The sequence below is a fragment of the Lepisosteus platostomus genome, chromosome 9 (assembly GCF_059453375.1).
Source record: "Lepisosteus platostomus isolate fLepPlt1 chromosome 9, fLepPlt1.hap1, whole genome shotgun sequence".
Taxonomy (NCBI): Eukaryota; Metazoa; Chordata; class Actinopteri; order Semionotiformes; family Lepisosteidae; genus Lepisosteus; species Lepisosteus platostomus.
Genome location: NC_142619.1, coordinates 2,273,981 through 2,300,197, shown reverse-complemented (window position 1 = coordinate 2,300,197; position 26,217 = coordinate 2,273,981). Strand labels below are relative to the sequence as shown.

The window sequence follows — 26,217 nt, the reverse complement described above, 5'->3', positions numbered from 1 at the left end:
TGTCTCACACACAGTATTACACTCACTGTAGTCAGTACCAGTGTTACACACACAGTATTACACTCACTGTAGTCAGTACCAGTGTCTCACACACAGTATTACACTCACTGTAGTCAGTACCAGTGTCTCACACACAGTATTACACTCACTGTAGTCAGTACCAGTGTCTCACACACAGTATTACACTCACTGTAGTCAGTACCAGTGTTACACACAGTATTACACTCACTGTAGTCAGTACCAGTGTTACACACACAGTATTACACTCACTGTAGTCAGTACCAGTGTTACACACACAGTATTACACTCACTGTAGTCAGTACCAGTGTTACACACAGTATTACACTCACTGTAGTCAGTATCAGTGTTACACACACAGTATTACACTCACTGTAGTCAGTACCAGTGTTACACACACAGTATTACACTCACTGTAGTCAGTACCAGTGTCTCACACACGGTATAACACTCACTGTAGTCAGTACCAGTGTCACACACACAGTATTACACTCACTGTAGTCAGTACCAGTGTTACACACACAATATTACACTCACTGTAGTCAGTACCAGTGTTACACACCCAGTATTACACTCACTGTAGTCAATACCAGTGTTACACACCCAGTATTACACTCACTGTAGTCAGTACCAGTGTTACACACCCAGTATTACACTCACTGTAGTCAGTACCAGTGTTACACACACAGTATTACACTCACTGTAGTCAGTACCAGTGTTACACACCCAGTATTACACTCACTGTAGTCAGTACCAGTGTTACACACACAGTATTACACTCACTGTAGTCAGTACCAGTGTCTCACACACAGTATTACACTCACTGTAGTCAGTAACAGTGTTACACACACAGTATTACACTCACTGTAGTCTACCAGTGTTACACACACAGTATTACACTCACTGTAGTCAGTACCAGTGTCTCACACCCAGTATTACACTCACTGTAGTCAGTACCAGTGTCTCACACACAGTATTACACTCACTGTAGTCAGTACCAGTGTCTCACACACAGTATTACACAACTGTAGTCAGTACCAGTGTCTCACACCCAGTATTACACTCACTGTAGTCAGTACCAGTGTCTCACACCCAGTATTACACTCACTGTAGTCAGTACCAGTGTTACACACAGTATTACACTCACTGTAGTCAGTACCAGTGTCTCACACACGGTATAACACTCACTGTAGTCAGTACCAGTGTTACACACACAATATTACACTCACTGTAGTCAGTACCAGTGTTACACACACAGTATTACACTCACTGTAGTCAGTACCAGTGTCTCACACACAGTATTACACTCACTGTAGTCAGTACCAGTGTTACACACACAGTATTACACTCACTGTAGTCAGTACCAGTGTTACACACACAGTATTACAGAGTATTATCAGAGTCACACACACACACTCGCTCCGCGGTCAGCACCTGTGGCGGGTCAGAGATTAGTCACACACACACACTCTGCGGTCAGAGATCAGAGTCACACACACTCTGCGGTCAGAGATCAGAGTCACACACACACACTCTGCGGTCAGAGATCAGTCACACACACACACACACACACACACACACACACACACACACACACACACACACACTCTGCGGTCAGTACCTGTGGCGGGTCAGAGATCGCTGTCCACCCCAGCCCTCCACGCCCTTTCCACTCATCTGCTGGAGTTTGGAGCTCAGCTCGTTGATGATGCTGGCCTTCATGCTGGCCAGCGGCGAGGGCGACTGCTTGCGGCCGTTCAGGAAGGCCCCTCCTCCTCCTCCTCCTCCTCCTCCTCCTCCTCCTCCGTCCTCTTCGGCGCCGATCCCTTCGTCTCCCCAGCCCGTCTTCTGCAGGCTCGGGGTGCGGGTCCGGTCCGCATAGAACAGAGAAGCGGGGCGCCCCAGGGACCCCACCGGGGCGTGGCCCCCCCTCTCCCGCTCCCCCAGATAGTCCCGGCCGTTCACTTCTCCGCCCTCCCCTTCCTCCTCCTCCTCCTCGTCGTCGTCGTCCTCCTCCTCGTCGTCTTCCTCCTCCTCCTCCTCCTCCTCCTCGTCCCGGGCTCTGGGAGGCAGGCGGCGGGGCAGGTAAGGGGAGGAGGGGGCGCCCCCCGTCACCGACTGGGGGTGCGAGGGCAGGGCGGCGCCGGCCTGCCGGTGGACCCCAGGGGGAGGGCGCCCCTCCCTGCTGTACCTCGGCTGCTGCTGCTGCTGCTGCTGCTGCAGGGTTTTGGGGTACGGGGCGGGGGGCCCGGCGGCGGCGGCGGCGGCGTTGGGCATCTCGAAGGACTGGCCGTCCAGGTAGGCCATGTAGGAGTCCAGCAGCTCCCCGCCCCGGCTCGGGCCCAGGATGCTGTCCAGGTGGTGGTCACTGCCGCTCCGGCTGTCCAGCTCCTCGATGCCCGAGTCCACCACCGTCTCCTGCGACTCCCCGCCCCCCGGCTTCTTCCTCTCCGGCCCTACCCCCGAGGAGGAGGAGGAGGAGGCGGCGGCGGCCGTCGTCGTGGCCGTGTGGGTGACGACGGTGGTGGTGGTGGTGGTGGTGATGGCCGCGGCGCCCAGGTTCGGGGTGGTTGCCGCGGCGGCGGCGGCGGATGTGGCGGCGGCCCCCGGGGTGGCGTTGCCGGCGCCGGGCGGGCCCCGGAACCCGGGCTGGGGGGCGGCGGGGGAGAGGGGCAGCTGGGGGAGGGGCGCGGCGGGGGCAGCGGGCGAGGAGGGGGGCAGAGGGGCATGCTGGGGAGGCAGGGCGTGGGCGTCGTTGTAGAGGTGGTGGGGGAGGGGGAACGGGCGCTGCTGGTGGTGCTGGTGGTGCTGGTAGAGGGCGGCGGGCGGCGGGGGCGACACCGGGGGGCGGGCGGGGGCCGAGGAGGAGGGCTGCAGCGAGGCCGCGGAGGGCGAGGGGGGCGGGGGCGGCGGGTGGGGCGCGGAGGAGGAGGAGGAGGAGGGCGAGAGGGCGGCCTGCGTCAGGGTGGCCACCTCGCTGTCGTAGGACGTCAGGCTGGAGGTGGTGGAGTCGCCCGCCTGCGGGGAGGGCAGGGGCGGGGGGGGCAGGGGCGGGGGGGGCGGCGGCGGCGGCGGGGGGCCGGGGCCGCGGTCGAAGCTGTTGGCGAACTCCAGCGGCGGCGGCAGGGGGTCGGCGAAGACGAACTCGTCCTCCGCGTCCACCGAGGGCGCCGGCGGGGGCAGCACCATCAGGGCCAGCCCCCCGGCGGGGGCGGGGCCGGGGGCGTGGCCGGGGGCGGGGCCGGGGCGGGTCGGGGGCGGGGCGTCCGCGGCGCTCTCCATGCGCAGGAACGAGGGCCGCCGGGGCTGCGAGGAAGAGGGGTGCGGCGGGGCGTGGAGGGGCGCCCCGGCTTCCTGCTTGCGGGCGTAGCGCTCCCTCTCCCTCTCCCTCTCCCGGTCCGGCTCCCGGTCCCGCAGCGGGTGGGCGTAGGCCTGGCTCTGGTAGTGGGGCGCGTGCACGGTCTTGTCCTCCGAGAAGCGCACCCTCAGCTCGCGCCCTTCCCTCCCCCCGCCTCCTCCTCCTCCTCCTCCTCCTCCTCCCCCCTCCCGCTCCCCGCTGTCCTCCCAGCCGCGGGACACCCTCGGCGACGGCGGCCGGCCGGGCGTGGGGGTGGTGGCGGCGGCCAGCGCGGGCGAGGTCACCAGGTAGGAGGAGGAGGAGGAGGAGGAGGAGGAGGCGGAGGAGGAGGAGGAGGGCAGGGAGGGGAGGGGCAGGAGGGAGGCGGGCCCGGGGGGCGGCGGGGCGGAGGCGGCGGCGGCGGCGGCGGAGAACTGGCGCCCGAAGTGGTGGTGCTCGGCGCCGGCCCGGCGCAGGCGCCCGTCGTCCTTCAGGGCCCGCTCGCGGGCGGCCAGCGCCAGGCCCAGGGGCGAGGAAGGGTCCAGCACCTTGCCGGTCAGCGGGTGGATGAAGGTGGAGCCGTAGAAGTCGGCGGGCACCGAGCGCGGCTGGGAGTCGGCGGCGGCGGCGGCCTCCCGCCGGGCGGAGTACTCGGGCAGCCCGAAGGCGGGCGGCATGCTGCGCGCGTGGTGGATGAAGGTGTCGCCCGAGAACATGCCCTCGTCGATGGACTTGGAGGGGCGCAGCCGGGGGGGCGGGGCCTGGGCCGCCGGGGGCGGGGCCTGGGCGGGGGCGGGGCCAGCCCCCGACCGGGCCCCGCCCCCCTCCTCCTCGGCCGACAGGAAGAAGGAGGCGGACTTGCGCCGGGCCTCCTGGAAGCGCTCCCGGTCCCGGCGGGCCGCGCCCACGATGGCGGCGCCGAACTGGCTGGTGAAGTCCAGGCTCTCCTGGGGCCGCAGGGGCGGCAGGGGGGAGGGGGGCGGGGCCGGCGGGGGCGGGGGCGGGGCCGCGGCGGAGGGGGCGGGGCGAGGCGCGGAGGCCCCGCCCTTGGCGGCGGCGGCGGCGGCGGCGGGCGGCGGCTCGGCCTCCACGCTGCTGCCCTGACTGCTGCGCCCGCTGCTGCTGGTGGACGGCGCCTTGACGATGATGGTGGGGATGGGGATGGAGCTCTTCTCCAGCGGGGCCTTCCCCGGGCCCTGCCTCCCGGGCTCCTCCACCTTGGACTGCTTGACCAGCGGCCCCTTGGTCCTGCGGCCGGCCAGGCCCCCCGGCTTGGGCCCACCCGGGCCGGTCCTGTCCAGCCTGGACACAGGCTGCTGCTGCTGCTGCTGCTGAGGGCCCGAGCCCGACCCGCCGGCCCCCGTCCCCAGGAGGGCGGCGCCCGCGTGGCTGTGGCCCCGCCTCAGGCCGGCCTGCTTGGCCCCGCCCCCGGCGGCCGAGTCCCCGCCCCCCGCCTTCCCCCCCGCCCGGGAGGAGGAGGAGGAGGAGGCCGACTGGGGCAGGCGGCCCGCGGGCGGGGCGTGGGCGTGGCCGTGGGCGTGGCCGTGGGCGTGGCCGTGCGAGGAGGAGGAGGAGGAGGGGGGGGCGGCGGCGGCGCCGGCGGAGGCGGAGGAGGGCGGGTGCTCGCCGGCCCGGCCCGCGGGGTAGTGGAACCCCTGGGGGGGGTAGATCTGGTAGTGGGCGGAGGACGAGGAGGTGGACAGGGGCTGCTGCTGCTGGACCTTCGCGCCGCCGCCGCCGCCGCCGCCCCAGCCGGTCGGGGGCCCGGAGGAGAAGGGGGGCTCCGGAGGGGCGGTCGTCGGCGGAGGGGGTATTTCCTCGGGTCCCGGGACGGACAGACTGCGGGAGAACTTCATGGCTGGAGGGTGGAGGTACTGTTTCTCTTCCTCTGGGACACCTGAGAGAGAGAGAGAGGGGTTAATACAGACACACTGACTGGACACTCCAGTACATTAACACTGCACTGAGAGAGAGAGGGGTTAATACAGACACACTGACTGGACACTCCAGTACATTAACACTGCACTGAGAGAGAGAGGGGTTCATACAGACACACTGACTGGACACTCCAGTACATGAACACTGCACTGAGAGAGAGAGGGGTTAATACAGACACACTGACTGGACACTCCAGTACATTAACACTGCACTGAGAGAGAGAGGGTTAAACTGTCCTGTCTGTATACCTGTCTGTCTGCTGAAGCTCTCTCTAAAGCTGTCTGTCTCCAGACACTGTCCTGTCTGTCTGTCTACCTGTCTGTCTGCTGAAGCTCTCTCTAGTGCTGTCTGTCTCCAGACACTGTCCGGTCTGTCTGTCTTGGACACTGTTTGACTAACAGTGACAGTTACACTGATGGACGGACAGACAAATAGACAGGTCTTTTATGAGCTGACGGACTGCAGCTGGACAGACCGAGCTGGGACAGACGGCGCCGAGCAGCTGGACAGACCGAGCCTGGACAGACGGCGCCGAGCAGCTGGACAGACTCGGCGTCACACAGCGCAGACAGACGCCGTACAAGCAGACAGACAGACAGGCAGACAGAGAGACAGACAGCCTCACCGATGGACTTCTGGCGCAGCATCATACCGTGCTGAGGGGCGTGGCCGGACAGGAAGGAAGGGCGCTCGTAGCTGACCCCTGACCCCGATGACATCATCCCCAGCCCCGGCTGGTCGTAGCTGGGCTGCAAGGGACCGGGGGAAAAGAGACGCACCATGAGAAAAACGTGCACGCGCACGAGCGCACCCCCCCTCCCCACACACACACCTCCTCCCAGCAGCTCCCCTTCACTTAATTAAACACTGGGGGGGGGTTAATGAGCCCCTGGTCCATCGCCCCCCCCGCTGCCGAGCCAGTGAGCAGTGCCCACCTTCGGGGGTCTCTGTCCAGAGCTGCGTCGTCCAGCTCGGACTCTCCCCAGACCACTCTGTTTCTCTCCTGCGCGGATCGGCTCCTGACACACTGACACTCTTCCCACACTGTTCCCAGCAGTCCGCTCTGTCTGTCCTGTGTGAATCGGCCAGGAATCTTGAGCTGCTCTGACCAGGGTGTCGGCTTCAGCCACAGGGCTGGGCAGCTTGTTCCCCACCCCCACCCCCCTCTGTGTACAGAAGCCCCTCCTGTCCTGACTGGAGCAGCTCACCCAGCTGTGTCTGGAGAGAAGCCAGGGTATCGGCTTCAACCACAGGGCTGGGCAGCTTGTTCCACACCCCCGCCTCCCTCTGTGTACAGAAGAGCCTCCTGTCCTGACTGGAGGAGCTCACCCAGCTGTGTCTGGGGAGAAGCCAGGGTATCGGCTTCAACCACAGGGCTGGGCAGCTTGTTCCACACCCCCGCCTCCCTCTGTGTACAGAAGCCCCTCCTGTCCTGACTGGAGCAGCTCACCCAGCTGGGTCTGGAGAGAAGCCAGGGTATCGGCTTCAACCACAGGGCTGGGCAGCTTGTTCCACACCCCCGCCTCCCTCTGTGTACAGAAGCCCCTCCTGTCCTGACTGGAGCAGCTCACCCAGCTGTGCCTTGTCCGTGGGAGTGTCAGCTCCTGCTCGGCCTGGTGTCTCCAGTATCAGGTGCGTTACACCTGAGGTCTGACTCACAGACCCGGTCCAATTATTGAATCAACAGCGCCACGGTTAATTCTTCTGACTGGACCTGTCGGACCCTCGCAGGTCCCTGTACGTTCACTGAAGGGCGCTGTGAAATTGGCGAGTAATTGAAGGGCCTGATCGTCGGTTTCACCTCGTTCAGTTTGAAATTCGGCCCATGGTGTGAAACGCAGCAGGGAGGTCAGCGGTACCTCGTTACCTCGTTAGCGTAAAAGCCCCGGCCCGGAGTCCGATCTCGTTTGCCCCCTCCTCCGTGACCCCGTGACCCCGGGCCCTCGTTAGTGCTGATTGTTTGCTGCGCAGCAGCTAAGATCTCGTCCAGTTTGTCTGAGAGAGAAAGAAAAAGGTATTAATACACTCCAGTACATTAACACTGCACTGAGAGAGAGAGGGGTTCATACAGACACACTGACTGGACACTCCAGTACATTAACACTGCACTGAGAGAGAGAGGGGTTCATACAGACACACTGACTGGACACTCCAGTACATTAACACTGCACTGAGAGAGAGAGGGGTTAATACAGACACACTGACTGGACACTCCAGCACATTAACACTGCACTGAGAGAGAGAGGGGTTAATACAGACACACTGACTGGACACTCCAGTACATTAACACTGCACTGAGAGAGAGAGGGGTTAATACACACACACTGACTGGACACTCCAGTACATTAACACTGCACTGAGAGAGACAGAGTGATATAAATATTAGGTCTTACTCAAGGCCATCTGATAGACTGTCCTCTTCTTCTCTGTCACCTGAGTAGAGTCATACTCTGTAAAATAATAAATACTTTATTTACTCTGCAGTCAACAATGGTAGTATAAATAACTGTACAGACTCCTATTGGAGACACTGTATAGACACACACACCTGTACAGACTCTTACTGGAGACACTGTATAGACACACACCTGTACAGACTCTTACTGGAGACACTGTATAGACACACACCTGTACAGACTCTTACTGGAGACACTGTACAGACACACACACCTGTACAGACTCTTACTGGAGACACTGTACAGACACACACCTGTACAGACTCTTACTGGAGACACTGTATAGACACACACCTGTACAGACTCTTACTGGAGACACTGTACAGACACACACCTGTACAGACTCTTACTGGAGACACTGTATAGACACACACCTGTACAGACTCTTACTGGAGACACTGTATAGACACACACACCTGTACAGACTCTTACTGGAGACACTGTATAGACACACACACCTGTACAGACTCTTACTGGAGACACTGTATAGACACACACCTGTACAGACTCTTACTGGAGACACTGTATAGACACACACCCCTGTACAGACTCTTACTGGAGACACTGTATAGACACACACACCTGTACAGGCTCTTACTGGAGACACTGTACAGACACACACCTGTAATAATAATAATAATAATAATAATTGCTTACACTTATATAGCGCTTTTCTGGACACTCCACTCAAAGCGCTTTACAGGTAATGGGGACTCCCCTCCACCACCACCAATGTGCAGCATCCACCTGGATGATGCGACGGCAGCCATAGTGCGCCAGAACACTCACCACACATCAGCTATCAGTGGGGAGGAGAGCAGAGTAATGTAGCCAATTCATAGAGGGGGATTATTAGGAGGCCATGATTAGTAAGGGCCAATTGGAAATTTGGCCAGGACACCGGGGTTACACCCCTACTCTTTTCGAGAAGCGCCCTGGGATTTTTAATGACCACAGAGAGTCAGGACCTCGGTTTTACATCTCATCCGAAGGACGGCGCCTGTTTACAGTATAGTGTCCCCGTCACTATACTGGGGCATTAGGACCCACATGGACCGCAGGGTGAGCGCCCCCCGCTGGCCCCACTAACACCTCTTCCAGCAGCAACCTTAGTTTTTCCCAGGAGGTCTCCCATCCAGGTACTGACCAGGCTCACACCTGCTTAGCTTCAGTGGGTTGCCAGTTGTGAGTTGCAGGGTGATATGGCTGCTGGTGATATGACTCTTACTGGAGACACTGTACAGACACACACCTGTACAGACTCTTACTGGAGACACTGTATAGACACACACCTGTACAGACTCTTACTGGAGACACTGTATAGACACACACCTGTACAGACTCTTACTGGAGACACTGTACAGACACACACCTGGAGTGTGAAGCTAAAGAATGAATGAATTACCTGTTTTTTTCTTCCAAGGAGAAGCAGCTGAAAAGAAAGAAAACAGCGTTTTCAATAAAGTCAATGAGAAGAGTTAGTGGCCTAATATACTCTATAAGTACAGTATAAACCTCGAAGTATTCGAAGTATTCCTTTCACCACGAACCCAAAGACACAAATCGGCAATCACATCCTCCTCTCACGACGTGTAAGAGGAACTAAAGGAAGGAACTCTTGTTTCCCCGGGGGTGCAAAAGGAGGTGACACACGGGTGGCACACCCACTGCCTTGTGGCTCATCTCCACGGTCCGGGGTCAGAAAGCTCTCCGGGGGCAGCGGGATCCCGGGGATACGGGAATCTTCCTCCGGGACGGATTTCCTGCAGGCACAGGGCCCAGGGCCCACAGAGGAGGGAAAGCCGGGGGGCGACTGGCGAAGAAGGAGCCGGAACAGCACGAACCCCAGCGTGTGCCGGGATCGCCGGCGTCCTCTGCCCGGTCCTGGGGGAAGGTGGCCATTCCGGCACCGCCGCGATCCAGACCCCTCCGTCCCAGCGGACACTGGGGAGGTCAGCCTCAGTCCACCGGAGGACCGGAGGAGCTGGCAGGACCAGGTCACCAGCCCCCCCCCCACCCCCCCAGGGGAGCCTCTGTTTCATCATCGCTCTCCTGTTCCTGTCCAGCCTGCAGGACTTCCTGTTCCTGTTCCACCAGGGGTGTGAATACATCTGTACATGTACTGTACTGTAGGTGAATATACAGTAATACACACACACACTGTACATGTACTTTAGGTGAATATACAGTAATACACACTGTACATGTACTGTAGGTGAATATACAGTAATACACACACACACTGTACATGTACTGTACTGTAGGCGAATATACAGTAATACACACTGTACATGTACTGTAGGTGAATATACAGTAATACACACACACTGTACATGTACTGTAGGTGAAAATACAGTAATATACACACACTGTACATGTACTGTAGGTGAATATACAGTAATACACACTGTACATGTACTGTAGGTGAATATACAGTAATATACACTGTACATGTACTGTACTGTAGGTGAATATACAGTAAGACATCTGCACATGTACTGTAGGTGAATATATAGTAATACACACTGTACATGTACTGTAGGTGAATATACAGTAATACATCTGTACATGTACTGTAGGTGAATATACAGTAATACACACACACTGTACATGTACTGTAGGTGAAAATACAGTAATATACACACACTGTACATGTACTGTAGGTGAATATACAGTAATACACACTGTACATGTACTGTAGGTGAATATACAGTAATATACACTGTACATGTACTGTACTGTAGGTGAATATACAGTAAGACATCTGCACATGTACTGTAGGTGAATATATAGTAATACACACTGTACATGTACTGTAGGTGAATATACAGTAATACACACACACTGTACATGTACTGTAGGTTTATGTACAGTAATACACACACACTGTACATGTACATACTGATGAACAGACACAAAGACAGGTAGTTTGAAGAAACAAAGAGACAGTCAGATTGAGACATACAGATAGTGAGACAGAGAGACAGATTGAGAGACAGAGACAGATGAGTGTCAGACAGTGAGAGAGAGAGTGAAATGCACTGAATCAATCTTACCTTTCTCCACTGTTCCCAGTCCAGTCAGCAGTAAGAGAGGGTGGGACAGAGGAGTTGTGTTAGGGGGTTAGTACCTTGTGCTGGAGAGAGTGTGTGTATCTCTGACCTCTCCAGTCGGTCTTGTCCTGTGTCGGGGTGTGTGATCTTATAGAGGGTACCCTGCAGGGACCACACCTCGCATGGACAGACACGAGCCTGTCTGGGGCAGTTTCTCCATTTTACCCCCGCACACACACACATCACTGGCCCATCTCCACTGTGTGCATGTGTGTGTCTGCGTTTGTGTGTATGTGTGCGGGTGTGCAGTGTGTGTCTGTGTACATGTTTGTGTGTCTGTGTGCATGTTTGTGTGTCTGTGTGCATGTTGTGTGTGTAATTGTGTGTGTCTGCATGCATGTCGTTTGTGTATCTTTGTGTGTCTGCATGCATGTCGTTTGTGTATCTTTGTGTGTCTGTGAGCATGTGTGTGTATCTGTGTGTCTGTGTGCATGTTGTGTCTGTGTGCATGTTGTGTGTGTCTGTGTGCATGTTGTGTGTGTCTGCGTGCATGTTGTGTTTGTATCTGTGTGTGTCTGCGTGCATGTTGTGTTTGTATCTGTGTGTGTCTGTGTGCATGTTGTGTGTATCCATGTGTGTCTGCATGCATGTTGTGTGTGTATCTGTGTGTGCATGTTGTGTGTGTATCTGTGTGTGTCTGTGTGCATGTTGTGTGTGTATCTGTAAGTGTCTGTGTGCATGTTGTGTGTGTATCTGTGTGTGTCTGTGTGCATATTGTGTGTGTCTGCGTGCATGTTGTGTGTATCTATGTGTGTTTGCGTGCATGTTGTGTGTATCTGTGTGCATGTTGTGTGTGCATCTGTAAGTGTCTGTGTGCATGTTGTGTGTGTCTGTGTGCATGTTGGGTGTGCGTGTTCTCCTACACACAGCTCCATGAAACGAGCCTGTGTGTAAAACCGTGGCTGTGATTGGCGGACGTCTGCGGACGAGAACCGCTGGTCCGGTCTCTACGGCACGGGACGGCGGGAATTCTGGGAAAGGGGAGCCGGTCCCCCGCTCGGGGGCTGCAGAGGGACCCCCAGCTGCTCACAGCCCCGGTCTTTAGCCCCCCCCCGTGTGTGACGCCCTGGAGCGTGTGCCCTGAGGCCTCAGGGCGTAACAGCCCAGCACGCTCTACAGACAGGTGTGCACACGTTACAGCAGGGCAGCACTACAGGAGTCTGTGGGCACGCAGTGAGTGAGCCCTGTGAAACTCTGGAAGGGAAGGGTCTAGGACACACTGTGCTGTACAGGGGGGTATAGGAGCTCTCAGGGCATCAATAGTGTATTATAGGAGTGTTATAGGAGTTCTCAGGTCATCAATAGTGTATTATAGGAGTATTATAGGAGTTCTCAGGTCATCAATAGTGTATTATAGGAGTATTATAGGAGTTCTCAGGTTCTCAATAGTGTATTATAGGAGTATAATAGGAGTTCTCAGGTCATCAATAGTGTATTATAGGAGTATTATAGGAGTTCTCAGGTCATCAATAGTGTATTATAGGAGTTCTCAGGTTCTCAATAGTGTATTATAGGAGTATAATAGGAGTTCTCAGGTCATCAATAGTGTATTATAGGAGTATTATAGGAGTTCTCAGGGCATCAATAGTGTATTATAGGAGTATCATAGGAGTTCTCAGGGCATCAATAGTGTATTATAGGAGTTCTCAGGTTCTCAATAGTGTATTATAGGAGTATTATAGGAGTTCTCAGGTTCTCAATAGTGTATTATAGGAGTATTATAGGAGTTCTCAGGTTCTCAATAGTGTATTATAGGAGTTCTCAGGGCATCAATAGTGTATTATAGGAGTATTATAGGAGTTCTCAGGTCATCAACAGTGTATTATAGGAGTTCTCAGGGCATCCATAGTGTATTATAGGAGTATTATAGGAGTTCTCAGGTTCTCAATAGTGTATTATAGGAGTTCTCAGGGCATCAATAGTGTATTATAGGAGTATTATAGGAGTTCTCAGGTTCTCAATAGTGTATTATAGGAGTATTATAGGAGTTCTCAGGTCATCAACAGTGTATTATAGGAGTTCTCAGGGCATCCATAGTGTATTATAGGAGTTCTCAGGGCATCCATAGTGTATTATAGGAGTATTATAGGAGTTCTCAGGTTCTCAATAGTGTATTATAGGAGTTCTCAGGGCATCAATAGTGTATTATAGGAGTATTATAGGAGTTCCCAGGGCATCAATAGTGTATTATAGGAGTATTATAGGAGTTCTCAGGGCATCAACAGTGTATTATAGTATTATAGGAGTTCTCAGGGCATCAATAGTGTATTATAGGAGTATTATAGGAGTTCTCAGGTCATCAATAGTGTATTATAGGAGTATTATAGGAGTTCTCAGGGCATCAATAGTGTATTATAGGAGTATCAAAGGAGTTCTCAGGGCATCAATAGTGTATTATAGGAGTATAATAGGAGTTCTCAGGGCTTCAATAGTGTATTATAGGAGTATTATAGGAGTTCTCCGGTTCTCAATAGTGTATTATAGGAGTATAATAGGAGTTCTCAGGTCATCAATAGTGTATTATAGGAGTATTATAGGAGTTCTCAGGGCATCAATAGTGTATTATAGGAGTATTATAGGAGTTCCCAGGGCATCAATAGTATATTATAGGAGTATTATAGGAGTTCTCAGGGCATCAACAGTGTATTATAGTATTATAGGAGTTCTCAGGGCATCAACAGTGTATTATAGGAGCATAATAGGAGTTCTCAGGTCATCAATAGTGTATTATAGGAGTATTATAGGAGTTCTCAGGTCATCAATAGTGTATTATAGGAGTATTATAGGAGTTCTCAGGGCATCAATAGTGTATTATAGGAGTATTATAGGAGTTCTCAGGGCATCAATAGTGTATTATAGGAGTATTATAGGAGTTCTCAGGGCATCAATAGTGTATTATAGGAGTATTATAGGAGTTCTCAGGTTCTCAATAGTGTATTATAGGAGTTCTCAGGGCATCAATAGTGTATTATAGGAGTTCTCAGGTTCTCAACAGTGTATTATAGGAGTATTATAGGAGTTCTCAGGTTCTCAATAGTGTATTATAGGAGTATTATAGGAGTTCTCAGGGCATCAATAGTGTATTATAGGAGTATTATAGGAGTTCTCAGGTTCTCAATAGTGTATTATAGGAGTATTATAGGAGTTCTCAGGGCATCAATAGTGTATTATAGGAGTATTATAGGAGTTCTCAGGGCATCAATAGTGTATTATAGGAGTATTATAGGAGTTCTCAGGGCATCAATAGTGTATTATAGGAGTATTATAGGAGTTCTCAGGTTCTCAATAGTGTATTATAGGAGTTCTCAGGGCATCAATAGTGTATTATAGGAGTTCTCAGGTTCTCAACAGTGTATTATAGGAGTATTATAGGAGTTCTCAGGTTCTCAATAGTGTATTATAGGAGTATTATAGGAGTTCTCAGGTCCTCAATAGTGTATTATAGGAGTATTATAGGAGCTCTCAGGGCATCAATAGTGTATTATAGGAGTATTATAGGAGCTCTCAGGTCCTCAATAGTGTATTATAGGAGTATTATAGGAGTTCTCAGGTCATCAATAGTGTATTATAGGAGCTCTCAGGGCATCAATAGTGTATTATAGGAGTATTATAGGAGTTCTCAGGGCATCAATAGTGTATTATAGGAGTTCTCAGGTTCTCAACAGTGTATTATAGGAGTTCTCAGGTTCTCAATAGTGTATTATAGGAGTATTATAGGAGTTCTCAGGGCATCAATAGTGTATTATAGGAGTATTATAGGAGCTCTCAGGGCATCAATAGTGTATTATAGGAGTATTATAGGAGTTCTCAGGGCATCAATAGTGTATTATAGGAGTTCTCAGGTTCTCACTAGTGTATTATAGGAGTATTAAAGGAGGATCGTACAGTATTCCAGTATTCCAGTACAGTACACAGTACCATGTGTTCTGGCTCTGCAGTGCAGGAGCTGGCGGGGGTGCACAGTGTTGATCTACACAGAGACTGACAACGCAGCGCTAGACTGGCGGTACAGTGTTTGAGTGTACAGACCCGTGCAGGCCGGCGGTGTCCAGGGGAGAGGCGCAGACTGGGCGAAACAGGGGGGCGGGGCAGTGTCCGCAGTCGATCCCGAGTCTACAGGGGGAGGGAGACGCCCGGCTGTCTAGAAACAGACAGCCCCTGTTTCAGGGTCCACAGGAGGCTCGGGGGGTACAGTGGGGTGACAGAGGTTCAGGCGCGCCTTCAGGAGTCTACTGCAGAGTGTCAGAGGCTAAGGGGGGCGTGAGGGGTGTTGTGGCTGCTGGGGTCCACAGGGGGCAGTGAAGGGGCGCAGGGGAGCCTGGGGGGTGTGTGGGTGTGTCCGGGAGGGCAGGTCGAGGAGGTGTGTGTCATGCCGTGTGTCGGCCAGGGGGAGGTAAACGCAGGAGCTGGGGGGGGGGGGGGAGAGGGAGGAGGGTTAGAGAGGGGGGGCGCTGTATTTCGGGGTTACCTGGCATGGGGGTGCTGGAGGTGGCAGTGTAGTGTCGGCTCTGAAGACACCGTGTGGCAGAGAGAAACCAGACATCAGCCGTGTCAAAGGAAGCGGTCAACACTGGCCTACAGTCTCTCGCCCTCTCCTGCGGCTCACTCCCCCTCACTCTCCTGCTCACACCCTGTCTCCCGCGCCTCACTCCCTCTCACTCTCCTGCGTCTCACTCCCCCTCACTCTCCTGCTCACGTCCTGTCTCCTGTGTCTCACTCCCCCTCACTCTCCTGTGTCTCACTCCCTCTCACTCTCCTGCGCCTCACTCCCTCTCACTCTCCTGCACACATCTTGTCTCCCGTGTCTCACTCCCCCTCACTCTCCTGCGGCTCACTCCCTCTCTCTCTCCTGCACACATCTTGTCTCCCGTGTCTCACTCCCCCTCACTCTCCTGCGTCTCACTCCCTCTCACTCTCCTGCACACATCTTGTCTCCCGTGTCTCACTCCCCCTCACTCTCCTGCGGCTCACTCCCTCTCTCTCTCCTGCACACATCTTGTCTCCCGTGTCTCACTCCCCCTCACTCTCCTGCGGCTCACTCCCTCTCTCTCTCCTGCACACATCTTGTCTCCCGTGTCTCACTCCCCCTCACTCTCCTGCGGCTCACTCCCTCTCTCTCTCCTGCACACATCTTGTCTCCCGTGTCTCACTCCCCCTCACTCTCCTGCGGCTCACTCCCTCTCACTCTCCTGCACACATCTTGTCTCCCGTGTCTCACTCCCCCTCACTCTCCTGCTCACACCCTGTCTCCCGCGCCTAAATCCCACTCACTCTCCTGCGCCTCACTCCCCCTCACTCTCCTGCTCACACCCTGTCTCCCGCGCCTAAGTCCCTCTCACTCTCCTGCACACATCTTGTCTCCCGTGTCTCACCCCCCCTCACTCTCCTGCGGCTCACTCCCCCTCACTCTCCTGCTCACACCCTGTCTCCCGCGCCTAAATCCCTCTCACTCTCCTGCGCCTCACTCCCTCTCACTCTCCTGCGTCTCACTCCCCCTCACTCTCCTGCTCACGTCCTGTCTCCTGTGTCTCACTCCCTCTCACTCTCTTGCGTCTCACTCCCCCTCACTCTCCTGCTCACGTCCTGTCTCCTGTGTCTCACTCCCTCTCACTCTCCTGCGCCTCACTCCCTCTCACTCTCCTGCACACATCTTGTCTCCCGTGTCTCACTCCCCCTCACTCTCCTGCGGCTCACTCCCTCTCACTCTCCTGCACGCATCTTGTCTCCCGTGTCTCACTCCCCCTCACTCTCCTGCACACATCTTGTCTCCCGTGTCTCACTCCCCCTCACTCTCCTGCGGCTCACTCCCTCTCACTCTCCTGCACACATCTTGTCTCCTGTGTCTCACTCCCCCTCACTCTCCTGCACACATCTTGTCTCCCGTGTCTCACTCCCCCTCACTCTCCTGCGTCTCATTCCCTCTCACTCTCCTGCACACATCTTGTCTCCTGTGTCTCACTCCCCCTCACTCTCCTGCGTCTCACTCTCCCTCACTCTCCTGCTCACACCTTGTCTCCTGCGTCTCACTCCCTCTCACTCTCCTGCTCACGCCCTGTCTCCTGTGTCTCACTCCCTCTCACTCTCCCGCGCCTCACTCCCTCTCACTCTCCTGCTCACTCCCTGTTTCCTGCACCCCACTCTCTCTCATTCTCCTGCTCACTCCCCGTTTCTTGCGCCTCACTCTCTCTCTCACTCTCCTGCTCACACCCTGTCTCCTGTGTCTCACTCTGCTGCTCACTCCCACCTCCTGCGTCTCACTCTTCCATTCCCCTCTGTCTTCCTGCGTCTCACTCTCTCCCCTCCCCGTTCCAGGGCACCAGTGTGACCCACAGACCCGCCCCCCCTCCCTCTGTTCCCCTCACGCCCTCTCCCTCCTCCTCTTCCCCTGCCCCCCCCAGCAGACCTTCCTGTGGTTCACACCCCCTCTCTTACCCATCTCCTCCAGCTCTGAGGTCATGGACTTGGAGCGCAGGGCGATGGCTGGGGGGGTCAGCCTCTTACTCTGCTGGGGGACTGGCAGGACAGCAGACAGAAGATGAGAAAGACCTCAGAAACAGAAACACATGACCAGCATCTCTAATGATGACACATCTCCCACTCAGTACAGGACAGCGCCCTCTAGTGTTTCAGCACTGCTCTGTACAGGACAGCTCTCTCTAGTGTTTCAGCACCAGACTGTACAGGACAGCTCTCTCTAGTGTTTCAGCACCAGACTGTACAGGACAGCTCCCTCTAGTGTTTCAGCACCAGACTGTACAGGACAGCTCTCTCTAGTGTTTCAGCACCAGACTGTAAAGGACAGCTCTCTCTAGTGTTTCAGCACTGCTCTGTACAGGACAGCTCTCTCTAGTGTTTCAGCACCAGACTGTACAGGACAGCTCTCTCTAGTGTTTCAGCACTGCTCTGTACAGGACAGCTCTCTATAGTGTTTCAGCACTGCGCTGTACAGGACAGCTCCCTCTAGTGTTTAAGCACCAGACTGTACAGGACAGCTCTCTCTAGTGTTTCAGCACTGCTCTGTACAGGACAGCTCTCTATAGTGTTTCAGCACCAGACTGTACAGGACAGCTCTCTCTAGTGTTTCAGCACTGCGCTGTACAGGACAGCTCTCTCTAGTGTTTCAGCACTGCTCTGTACAGGACAGCTCTCTCTAGTGTTTCAGCACCAGACTGTACAGGACAGCTCTCTCTAGTGTTTCAGCACTGCTCTGTACAGGACAGCTCCCTCTAGTGTTTCAGCACCAGACTGTACAGGACAGCTCCCTCTAGTGTTTCAGCACCAGACTGTACAGGACAGCTCTCTCTAGTGTTTCAGCACTGCTCTGTACAGGACAGCTCTCTATAGTGTTTCAGCACTGCGCTGTACAGGACAGCTCTCTCTAGTGTTTCAGCACCAGACTGTACAGGACAGCTCTCTCTAGTGTTTCAGCACTGCGCTGTACAGGACAGCTCTCTCTAGTGTTTCAGCACCAGACTGTACAGGACAGCTCTCTCTAGTGTTTCAGCACCAGTCTGTACAGGACAGCTCTCTCTAGTGTTTCAGCACTGCGCTGTACAGGACAGCTCTCTCTAGTGTTTCAGCACTGCTCTGTACAGGACAGCTCTCTCTAGTGTTTCAGCACCAGACTGTACAGGACAGCTCTCTCTAGTGTTTCAGCACTGCTCTGTACAGGACAGCTCCCTCTAGTGTTTCAGCACCAGACTGTACAGGACAGCTCCCTCTAGTGTTTCAGCACCAGACTGTACAGGACAGCTCTCTCTAGTGTTTCAGCACTGCTCTGTACAGGACAGCTCTCTATAGTGTTTCAGCACTGCGCTGTACAGGACAGCTCTCTCTAGTGTTTCAGCACTGCGCTGTACAGGACAGCTCTCTCTAGTGTTTCAGCACCAGACTGTACAGGACAGCTCTCTCTAGTGTTTCAGCACCAGTCTGTACAGGACAGCTCTCTCTAGTGTTTCAGCACTGCTCTGTACAGGACAGCTCTGTCTAGTGTTTCAGCACTGCTCTGTACAGGACAGCTCCCTCTAGTGTTTCAGCACCAGACTGTACAGGACAGCTCCCTCTAGTGTTTCAGCACCAGACTGTACAGGACAGCTCTCTCTAGTGTTTCAGCACTGCTCTGTACAGGACAGCTCCCTCTAGTGTTTCAGCACCAGACTGTACAGGACAGCTCTCTCTAGTGTTTCAGCACTGCTCTGTACAGGACAGCTCCCTCTAGTGTTTCAGCACCAGACTGTACAGGACAGCTCTCTCTAGTGTTTCAGCACTGCTCTGTACAGGACAGCTCCCTCTAGTGTTTCAGCACCAGACTGTACAGGACAGCTCCCTCTAGTGTTTCAGCACCAGGCTGTACAGGACAACTCTCCCTAACACCACTCCTTCTTGTATTGGTCTCCTGATCTACTGACCTTTCTTCCTGGACGCCTCCTCCATCTCTGGGTTGCGGGTCACCATGACGACTTTCACCATGAGGCTGTTGCCCCCCTGACGGATCATGTTGACCACCTGCCTGTGGCCCACCTTGACCACATTCTGACCGTTGACCTGGCAGACACAGAGAGGGGGCGTTAGCGCAGACAGACCGAGAGAGCAGGTCAGGGAACAGCACAGAGGACTTCCAGGCACAGCTTATCAAGACTGCAGTTCCACTGACACAGCAAGACCACCACTGAGTAAAAACAGTGAGCGCTGAGGCCGGTCTAGCTGAGCTCCTGCTGACCTCAATCAGAAAGTCTCCCATCCGCAGGCCGGCTCTCCAGGCCACACCCCCCTCATCCACAGACTCCAGGTACTGTAGAGCAGGAAAGGCTGGAGTGGGAGTGAATTCTTCTATAGGGGTCTGAGCTACAGAGAGAGAGAGGGGTCAATACAGACACACTGACTGGACACTCCAGTACATTAACACTGCACTGAGAGAGAGGGGTTCATACAGACACACTGACTGGACACTCCAGTACATTAACACTGCACTGAGAGAGAGAGGGGGGTTAATACACACACACTGACTGGACACTCCAGTACATTAACACTGCACTGAGAGAGAGAGAGAGGGGTTAATACAGACACACTGACTGGACACTCCAGTACATTAACACTGCACTGAGAGAGAGAGGGGTTCATACAGACACACTGACTGGACACTCCAGTACATTAACACTGCACTGAGAGAGAGGGGTTAATACACACACACTGACTGGACACTCCAGTACATTAACACTGCACTGAGAGAGAGGGGTTAATACAGACACACTGACTGGACACTCCAGTACATTAACACTGCACTGAGAGAGAGAGAGGGGTTCATACAGCTGCCCTTCCGAGATTCTCCTTACTGGGTGCTTTTCTCCGGACTGATTCCAGAGCAGCACAAAGTGTGTCAATGAGAAGGTGACCTTGACTGCACCCAGTACACTAAACTAGGTCCTTCTAGTGCGTTGTATACAACTTGAAAGCGCTGTGATTTCAATCCTGCACTTTCGAAGGTGTTATTCTGACGTTCGCTCGGTAGTGCTTCCCGATGATGAGACAGTATAAACAGCCCGGTCTTCAAACCCACTGCTTCCAACTTTACATCCCTGTCCTGCAGCTTGCGACACCTGCACCTGTCTACTCTAAACGTCGTCTTCCAAAGCGATCAAAACAAAGGAGTGTATCTGGGGGGGGGGTATTCGAGGCGACCTCTGACCTTTGGCCCCTCTCAAGACGAAGCCGAACCCCTCGTTGTCTTTCTTCTGTAGCAGCACCGTCTTCTCTTTGATGATGTAATCACTAAGGGACACAAAAGAACACACAGGCTGTTAGGACCCTAAGTAAAGGCTGTCCCTGTCGCTGCCCGACTGTCTTTTTTTTTTGTGTTCCTGTCAATTTGCCTTTCAAATTCCGAGACACACAGCGTCACTCAGCCCGGGCCTTAACGAGCCAGCTGGTATATCAGTCAATATGTCAGTTCGGTTTTGTGCTGCAGTGTGTCAGACAGTCAGTAAGTGTGTCAACAGGTGCCTGAGCCAGTCGTTGTGTTACAGTCAGGGACAGCCAAACAGTGCGTCAGACTGCTGGTATGTCAGAAAGTGAGCGTGTATCTGACAGACAGCATGGCAGAAATTCAGAGCGTCAGTCAATCAGTGTTTCAGAGAGTCAGCGTGTCAGCTAGTCAGTGTGTCAGACAGTCAGTGTGTTGGTCAGCATGTCAGACCGTCAGGGTCAGTGTGTTGGTCAGCATGTCAGACCGTCAGGGTCAGTGTGTTAGTCAGCTTGTCAGCTGGTCAGTGTGTCTGACTGTCACTGTGTCAGTGTGTTAGTCAGCATGTCAGACCGTCAGGGTCAGTGTGTTAGTCAGCGTGTCAGACCGTCAGGGTCAGTGTGTTAGTCAGCGTGTCAGCTGGTCAGTGTGTCAGACAGTCAGTGTGTCAGTGTGTTGGTCAGCGTGTCAGACCGTCAGGGTCAGTGTGTTAGTCAGCGTGTCAGCTGGTCAGTGTGTCAGACAGTCAGTGTGTCAGTGTGTTGGTCAGCGTGTCAGACCGTCAGGGTCAGTGTGTTAGTCAGCGTGTCAGCTGGTCAGTGTGTCAGACAGTCAGTGTATCAGTGTGTTGGTCAGCGTGTCAGACCGTCAGGGTCAGTGTGTTAGTCAGTGTGTCAGCTAGTCAGTGTGTCAGACAGTCAGTGTGTCAGTGTGTTGGTCAGCGTGTCAGACCGTCAGGGTCAGTGTGTTAGTCAGCGTGTCAGCTGGTCAGCGTGTCTGACTGTCACTGCATCAGTGTGTCAGTCAGCATGTCAGACTGTCAGTGTGTTAGTTAATGAGTGTGTCAGACGGTCGGCTGAAATCGATGTGCCATTCGAAAGCACTCCCTGAGTCCCACAGCGCTCCAGTCACTGGGACTGTGTCGGCTGATCAGGAGCCTGTCTGCGTCTCCGCTCCGGACTGGAACACGGAAAAGGCAAGAGACGAGGTAACTGCACCAGCGTACGAACAGCGCAGCCAGGAAAAGCTCAGTTCCAACACACACACACACACACACACACTGCGAATCGTACCGATCCAGACCCACGGAGAGAACACGCAGGAATTCCCTGGTGCACAACCTGAGATACACACTCGTGCACTACACACAATCCTCCATCTGTCTTTCCCTGCTTTTCACCGAGCGCGCGCCTCAGCCCCCGGACACAGCCTCCGAAACATATTCTTCTGAGCATCTTCTCCTGCACAGCCTCCTACCACAACACACACACACACACACACACACACACACACAGATGAGAGATGATCAGAGGAACACACACACACCAAGCTCCTTCTACCCCTGCTCCCATGGAGGGAAACCGTGGCCTACAGGTGTGGGTATGACTGCCCCAGCGATCTCGAGATGGGACCAGCTCTACAGTTTCCGCACGCAGGCGTTTCTTCTCCACACCTGTGCCCTCACCTGCCCAGCAGCACCTGGACACAGCTGAGCAGGGAGCCAGCAGGCCAGAGCCTCACACACCAGTGCTCGCCCTCAAAGCAGAGCCTTGTCCCCCTCCTGTCACACATCTAGACACACACAGGCAGTGTATACACACATAAAGACACACACAGGCAGTGTATACACACATATAAACACATAAAGGCAGTATGTACGCACTTACAGACACACACAGGCAGTATATATACACACATATAGACACACACAGGCAGTATATACACACACCCATCAAAAGGCAGTATACACATACACACCAACAGGTAGTATACACACACACCAATCAACAGGCAGTATATATACACACACGCACACACCAACAGGTAGTATATACACACCCATCAACAGTTAGTATACACACACACCAATCAACAGGCAGTATACTGTACACACACACCAACAGGCAGTATACTGTACACACACACACACACACACACACACACCAACAGGTAGTATATATACACACACGCACACACCAACAGGCAGTATATACACACACCCATCAACAGGCAGTATACACACACACACCAACAGGCAGTATATACACACACCCATCAACAGGCAGTATATATACACACACCCATCAACAGGCAGTACACACACACACACACACATCCATCAACAGGTAGTATACACACACACACCAACAGGCAGTATACACACACACACCAACAGGCAGTATAAACACACACACCAAGAGGCAGTATAAACACACACACCAACAGGCAGTATAAACACACACACACCAACAGGCAGTATAAACACACACACCAACAGGCAGTATACACACACATCCATCAACAGGCAATATATACACACACACATCCATCAACAGGCAGTATACACACACACCAATAGGCAGTATAAACACACACCCACAGGCAGTATACACACACACCAACAGGCAATATATACACACACACCAATCAACAGGCAGTATATACACACACACACCAACAGGTAGTACTGTATATACACACACCCATCAACAGGCAGTATATATACACACACACACCAACAGGCAGTATACACACACACACACCAACAGGCAGTATAAACACACACACACCAACAGGCAGTATATACACACACACCAACAGGTAGTATATACACACACACCAATCAACAGGCAGTATATACACACACACACCAACAGGTAGTACTGTATATACACACACCCATCAACAGGCAGTATATATACACACACACACCAACAGGCAGTATACACACACACACACCAACAGGCAGTATAAACACACACACACCAACAGGCAGTATATATACACACACACACCAACAGGCAGTATATATACACACACACACCAACAGGCAATATATACACACACTCCAACAGGCAGTATACACACACACACCAACAGGCAGTATACACACACACCCACCAACAGGCAGTATATATACACACACACACCAACAGGCAATATATACACACACTCCAACAGGCAGTATACACACACACACCAACAGGCAGTATACACACACACCCACCAACAGGCAGTATATATACACACACACCCACACACAGGCAGTATATTCACACACACCAACACGCAGTTCACACACATACTGTATACACACACACAGGCCACATTGTTCTCATTTGTGAAATCCACATTGTGCTCCAGTGCCAGACACACACGTAGCGTGAAGCCCAGTGACTGTGCAGAGACCAGGCCCGTCACAGTCCCTGCTGCTCGTCTGCCTGAACACACAAGCAGGCCTCTACCTACGCAGACAAACAAACACTATCTCATAGCTACAAGTCTGCTGCTACCTGTATCTGCTGCGACAAACACACATGCACCCACGGACACACACAGACTCCGGGACTTCTACCTGGGCTGGATAGGAGATCTGGACTCACTACCAATAAGTGCTGAGACAAAACGACAAAACACTCACTTCACTTACACACTGTCTCATCCAGAGACACACACACGCACAGACCCAGAGCCCCACACACGCACAGACCCAGAGACACACACAACACACAAACACAGAGATCCAGAGACACACACAAACACAGAGATCCAGAGACACACAGATCCAGAGACACACACAACACACAAACACAGAGATCCAGAGACACACAGATCCAGAGACACACACAACACACAAACACAGAGATCCAGAGACACACAGATCCAGAGACACAACACACAAACACAGAGATCCAGAGACACACACAACACACAAACACAGATCCAGAGACACACAGATCCAGAGACACAGAGATCCAGAGACACACACAACACACAAACACAGATCCAGAGACACACACAATACACAAACACAGATCCAGAGACACACACAACACACAAACACAGATCCAGAGACACAGAGATCCAGAGACACACACAACACTCAAACACAGATCCAGAGACACAGAGATCCAGAGACACACAGACCCAGAGCCCCTCCCCCCCTCACACACACACACACACACACACACACACACACACACACACACACACACACACACACACACACACACACACACACACACACACACACACACACACACACACCTCTCCTCCCCCTGCCGGAGGTACCTGTAGATGAACCAGATGCTCCGGTTCCGGGGGCCTAGTGAAGGCCAGCTGGAGGAGAGAGCCAGCTCGCCCCCCCCCTCTCCTCCTCCTCCTCCTCCTCCCATCGCCGCGGCAACCCCCGCCATGGGCGGCCCCCCCCACCCCCCAGGGTGGACCCCCACCCCGGCGACGGCGGCGGCGGCGGCGACAGCGGCGGCCGAGCGAACGCGGGGCACCCGAGAGCAGCAGAGAGAGCCGAGGCAGGAGAGAGACGAGGCGCCGGCAGGCAGGAGGCAGAGCGAGACGGGGGGCCTGCGGAGTGGACCCCCATCCTACTCGGGAGGAAAAGAGCCGCACGAGCGAGCGAGCGAGCGAGAGAGAGAGAGAGAGAGAGGCGCTGGGACTGCGACAGGCAGGCGGAGGAGCAGAGAGGAGAGAGAGGGAGACGGAGGAGGAGGAGGGAGGGGGAGGGGAGAGAGACAGAGAGAGAGAGGAGAGAGAGAGAGGGGAGAGAGACAGAGAGGGGAGAGAGAGGGGAGAGACAGAGAGGGGAGAGAGACAGAGAGGGGAGAGAGAGGGGAGAGAGACAGAGAGAGAGGAGAGAGAGAGAGGGGAGAGAGAGAGGGGAGAGAGGAGAGAGAGAGGGGAGAGAGGAGAGAGAGAGAGGAGAGAGACGGGAGAGAGAGGAGGAGAGAGGAGGAGAGAGAGGGGAGAGAGAGAGGAGAGAGAGAGGAGAGAGAGAGAGAGGGGAGAGAGAGAGAGAGGGGAGAGAGAGGGGAGGGAGAGGGGAGAGAGAGGGGAGAGAGAGAAAGGGGAGAGAGAAAGGGGAGAGAGAAAGGGGAGAGAGAGGGGAGAGAGAGGGGAGAGAGAAAGGGGAGAGAGAAAGGGGAGAGAGAAAGGGGAGAGAGAGGGGAGAGAGAAAGGGGAGAGAGAGGGGAGAGAGAGGGGAGAGAGGAGAGAGACAGAGAGGGGAAAGAGACAGAGAGGGGAGAGAGAGGGGAGAGAGAGAGGGGAGAGAGAGGAGAGAGAGAGAGGGGAGAGAGAAAGGGGAGAGAGAGGAGAGAAGGGAGAGAGAGGGGAGAGAGAGGGGAGAGAGGAGAGGGGTAGGAGAGAGAGGGGTAGGAGAGAGAGGGGTAGAAGAGAGAGGGGTAGAGAGGAGAGGGGGTAGAGAGAGAGGGGGAGAGAGGAGAGGGGGAGAGATCTGTAAAGAAACCCAGTGCCCATCCAGTGCCCCCTGCTCTCTCAAGACACCCCGGCAGGGATCACCTACAGAGTGACTACACATCCGGTAGCATAAACGTAGAGAAATTCAGTCTCTTCCATCCACATCTCCCTGTGAACATTCCC

General features: G+C 54.1%; 1 protein-coding gene across 1 annotated transcript in view; it reads right to left on the bottom strand.

Moving 5' to 3' along the window:
* shank1 (SH3 and multiple ankyrin repeat domains 1) overlaps positions 1–26,217 on the bottom strand; it is a 118,634-nt gene that overhangs the window by 18,825 nt on the left and 73,592 nt on the right. Inside the window, exons 16-25 of the mRNA XM_088646418.1 lie at positions 20,548–20,630; positions 19,582–19,706; positions 19,271–19,406; positions 17,295–17,375; positions 10,806–10,814; positions 9,155–9,181; positions 7,687–7,743; positions 7,161–7,288; positions 5,919–6,042; positions 1,640–5,252 (exon numbers count right to left, since the gene is read on the bottom strand). Of these exons, the coding sequence (XP_088502544.1) occupies positions 1,640–5,252; positions 5,919–6,042; positions 7,161–7,288; positions 7,687–7,743; positions 9,155–9,181; positions 10,806–10,814; positions 17,295–17,375; positions 19,271–19,406; positions 19,582–19,706; positions 20,548–20,630 (4,383 nt within the window). The remainder of the gene's footprint in view (positions 1–1,639; positions 5,253–5,918; positions 6,043–7,160; positions 7,289–7,686; positions 7,744–9,154; positions 9,182–10,805; positions 10,815–17,294; positions 17,376–19,270; positions 19,407–19,581; positions 19,707–20,547; positions 20,631–26,217) is intronic.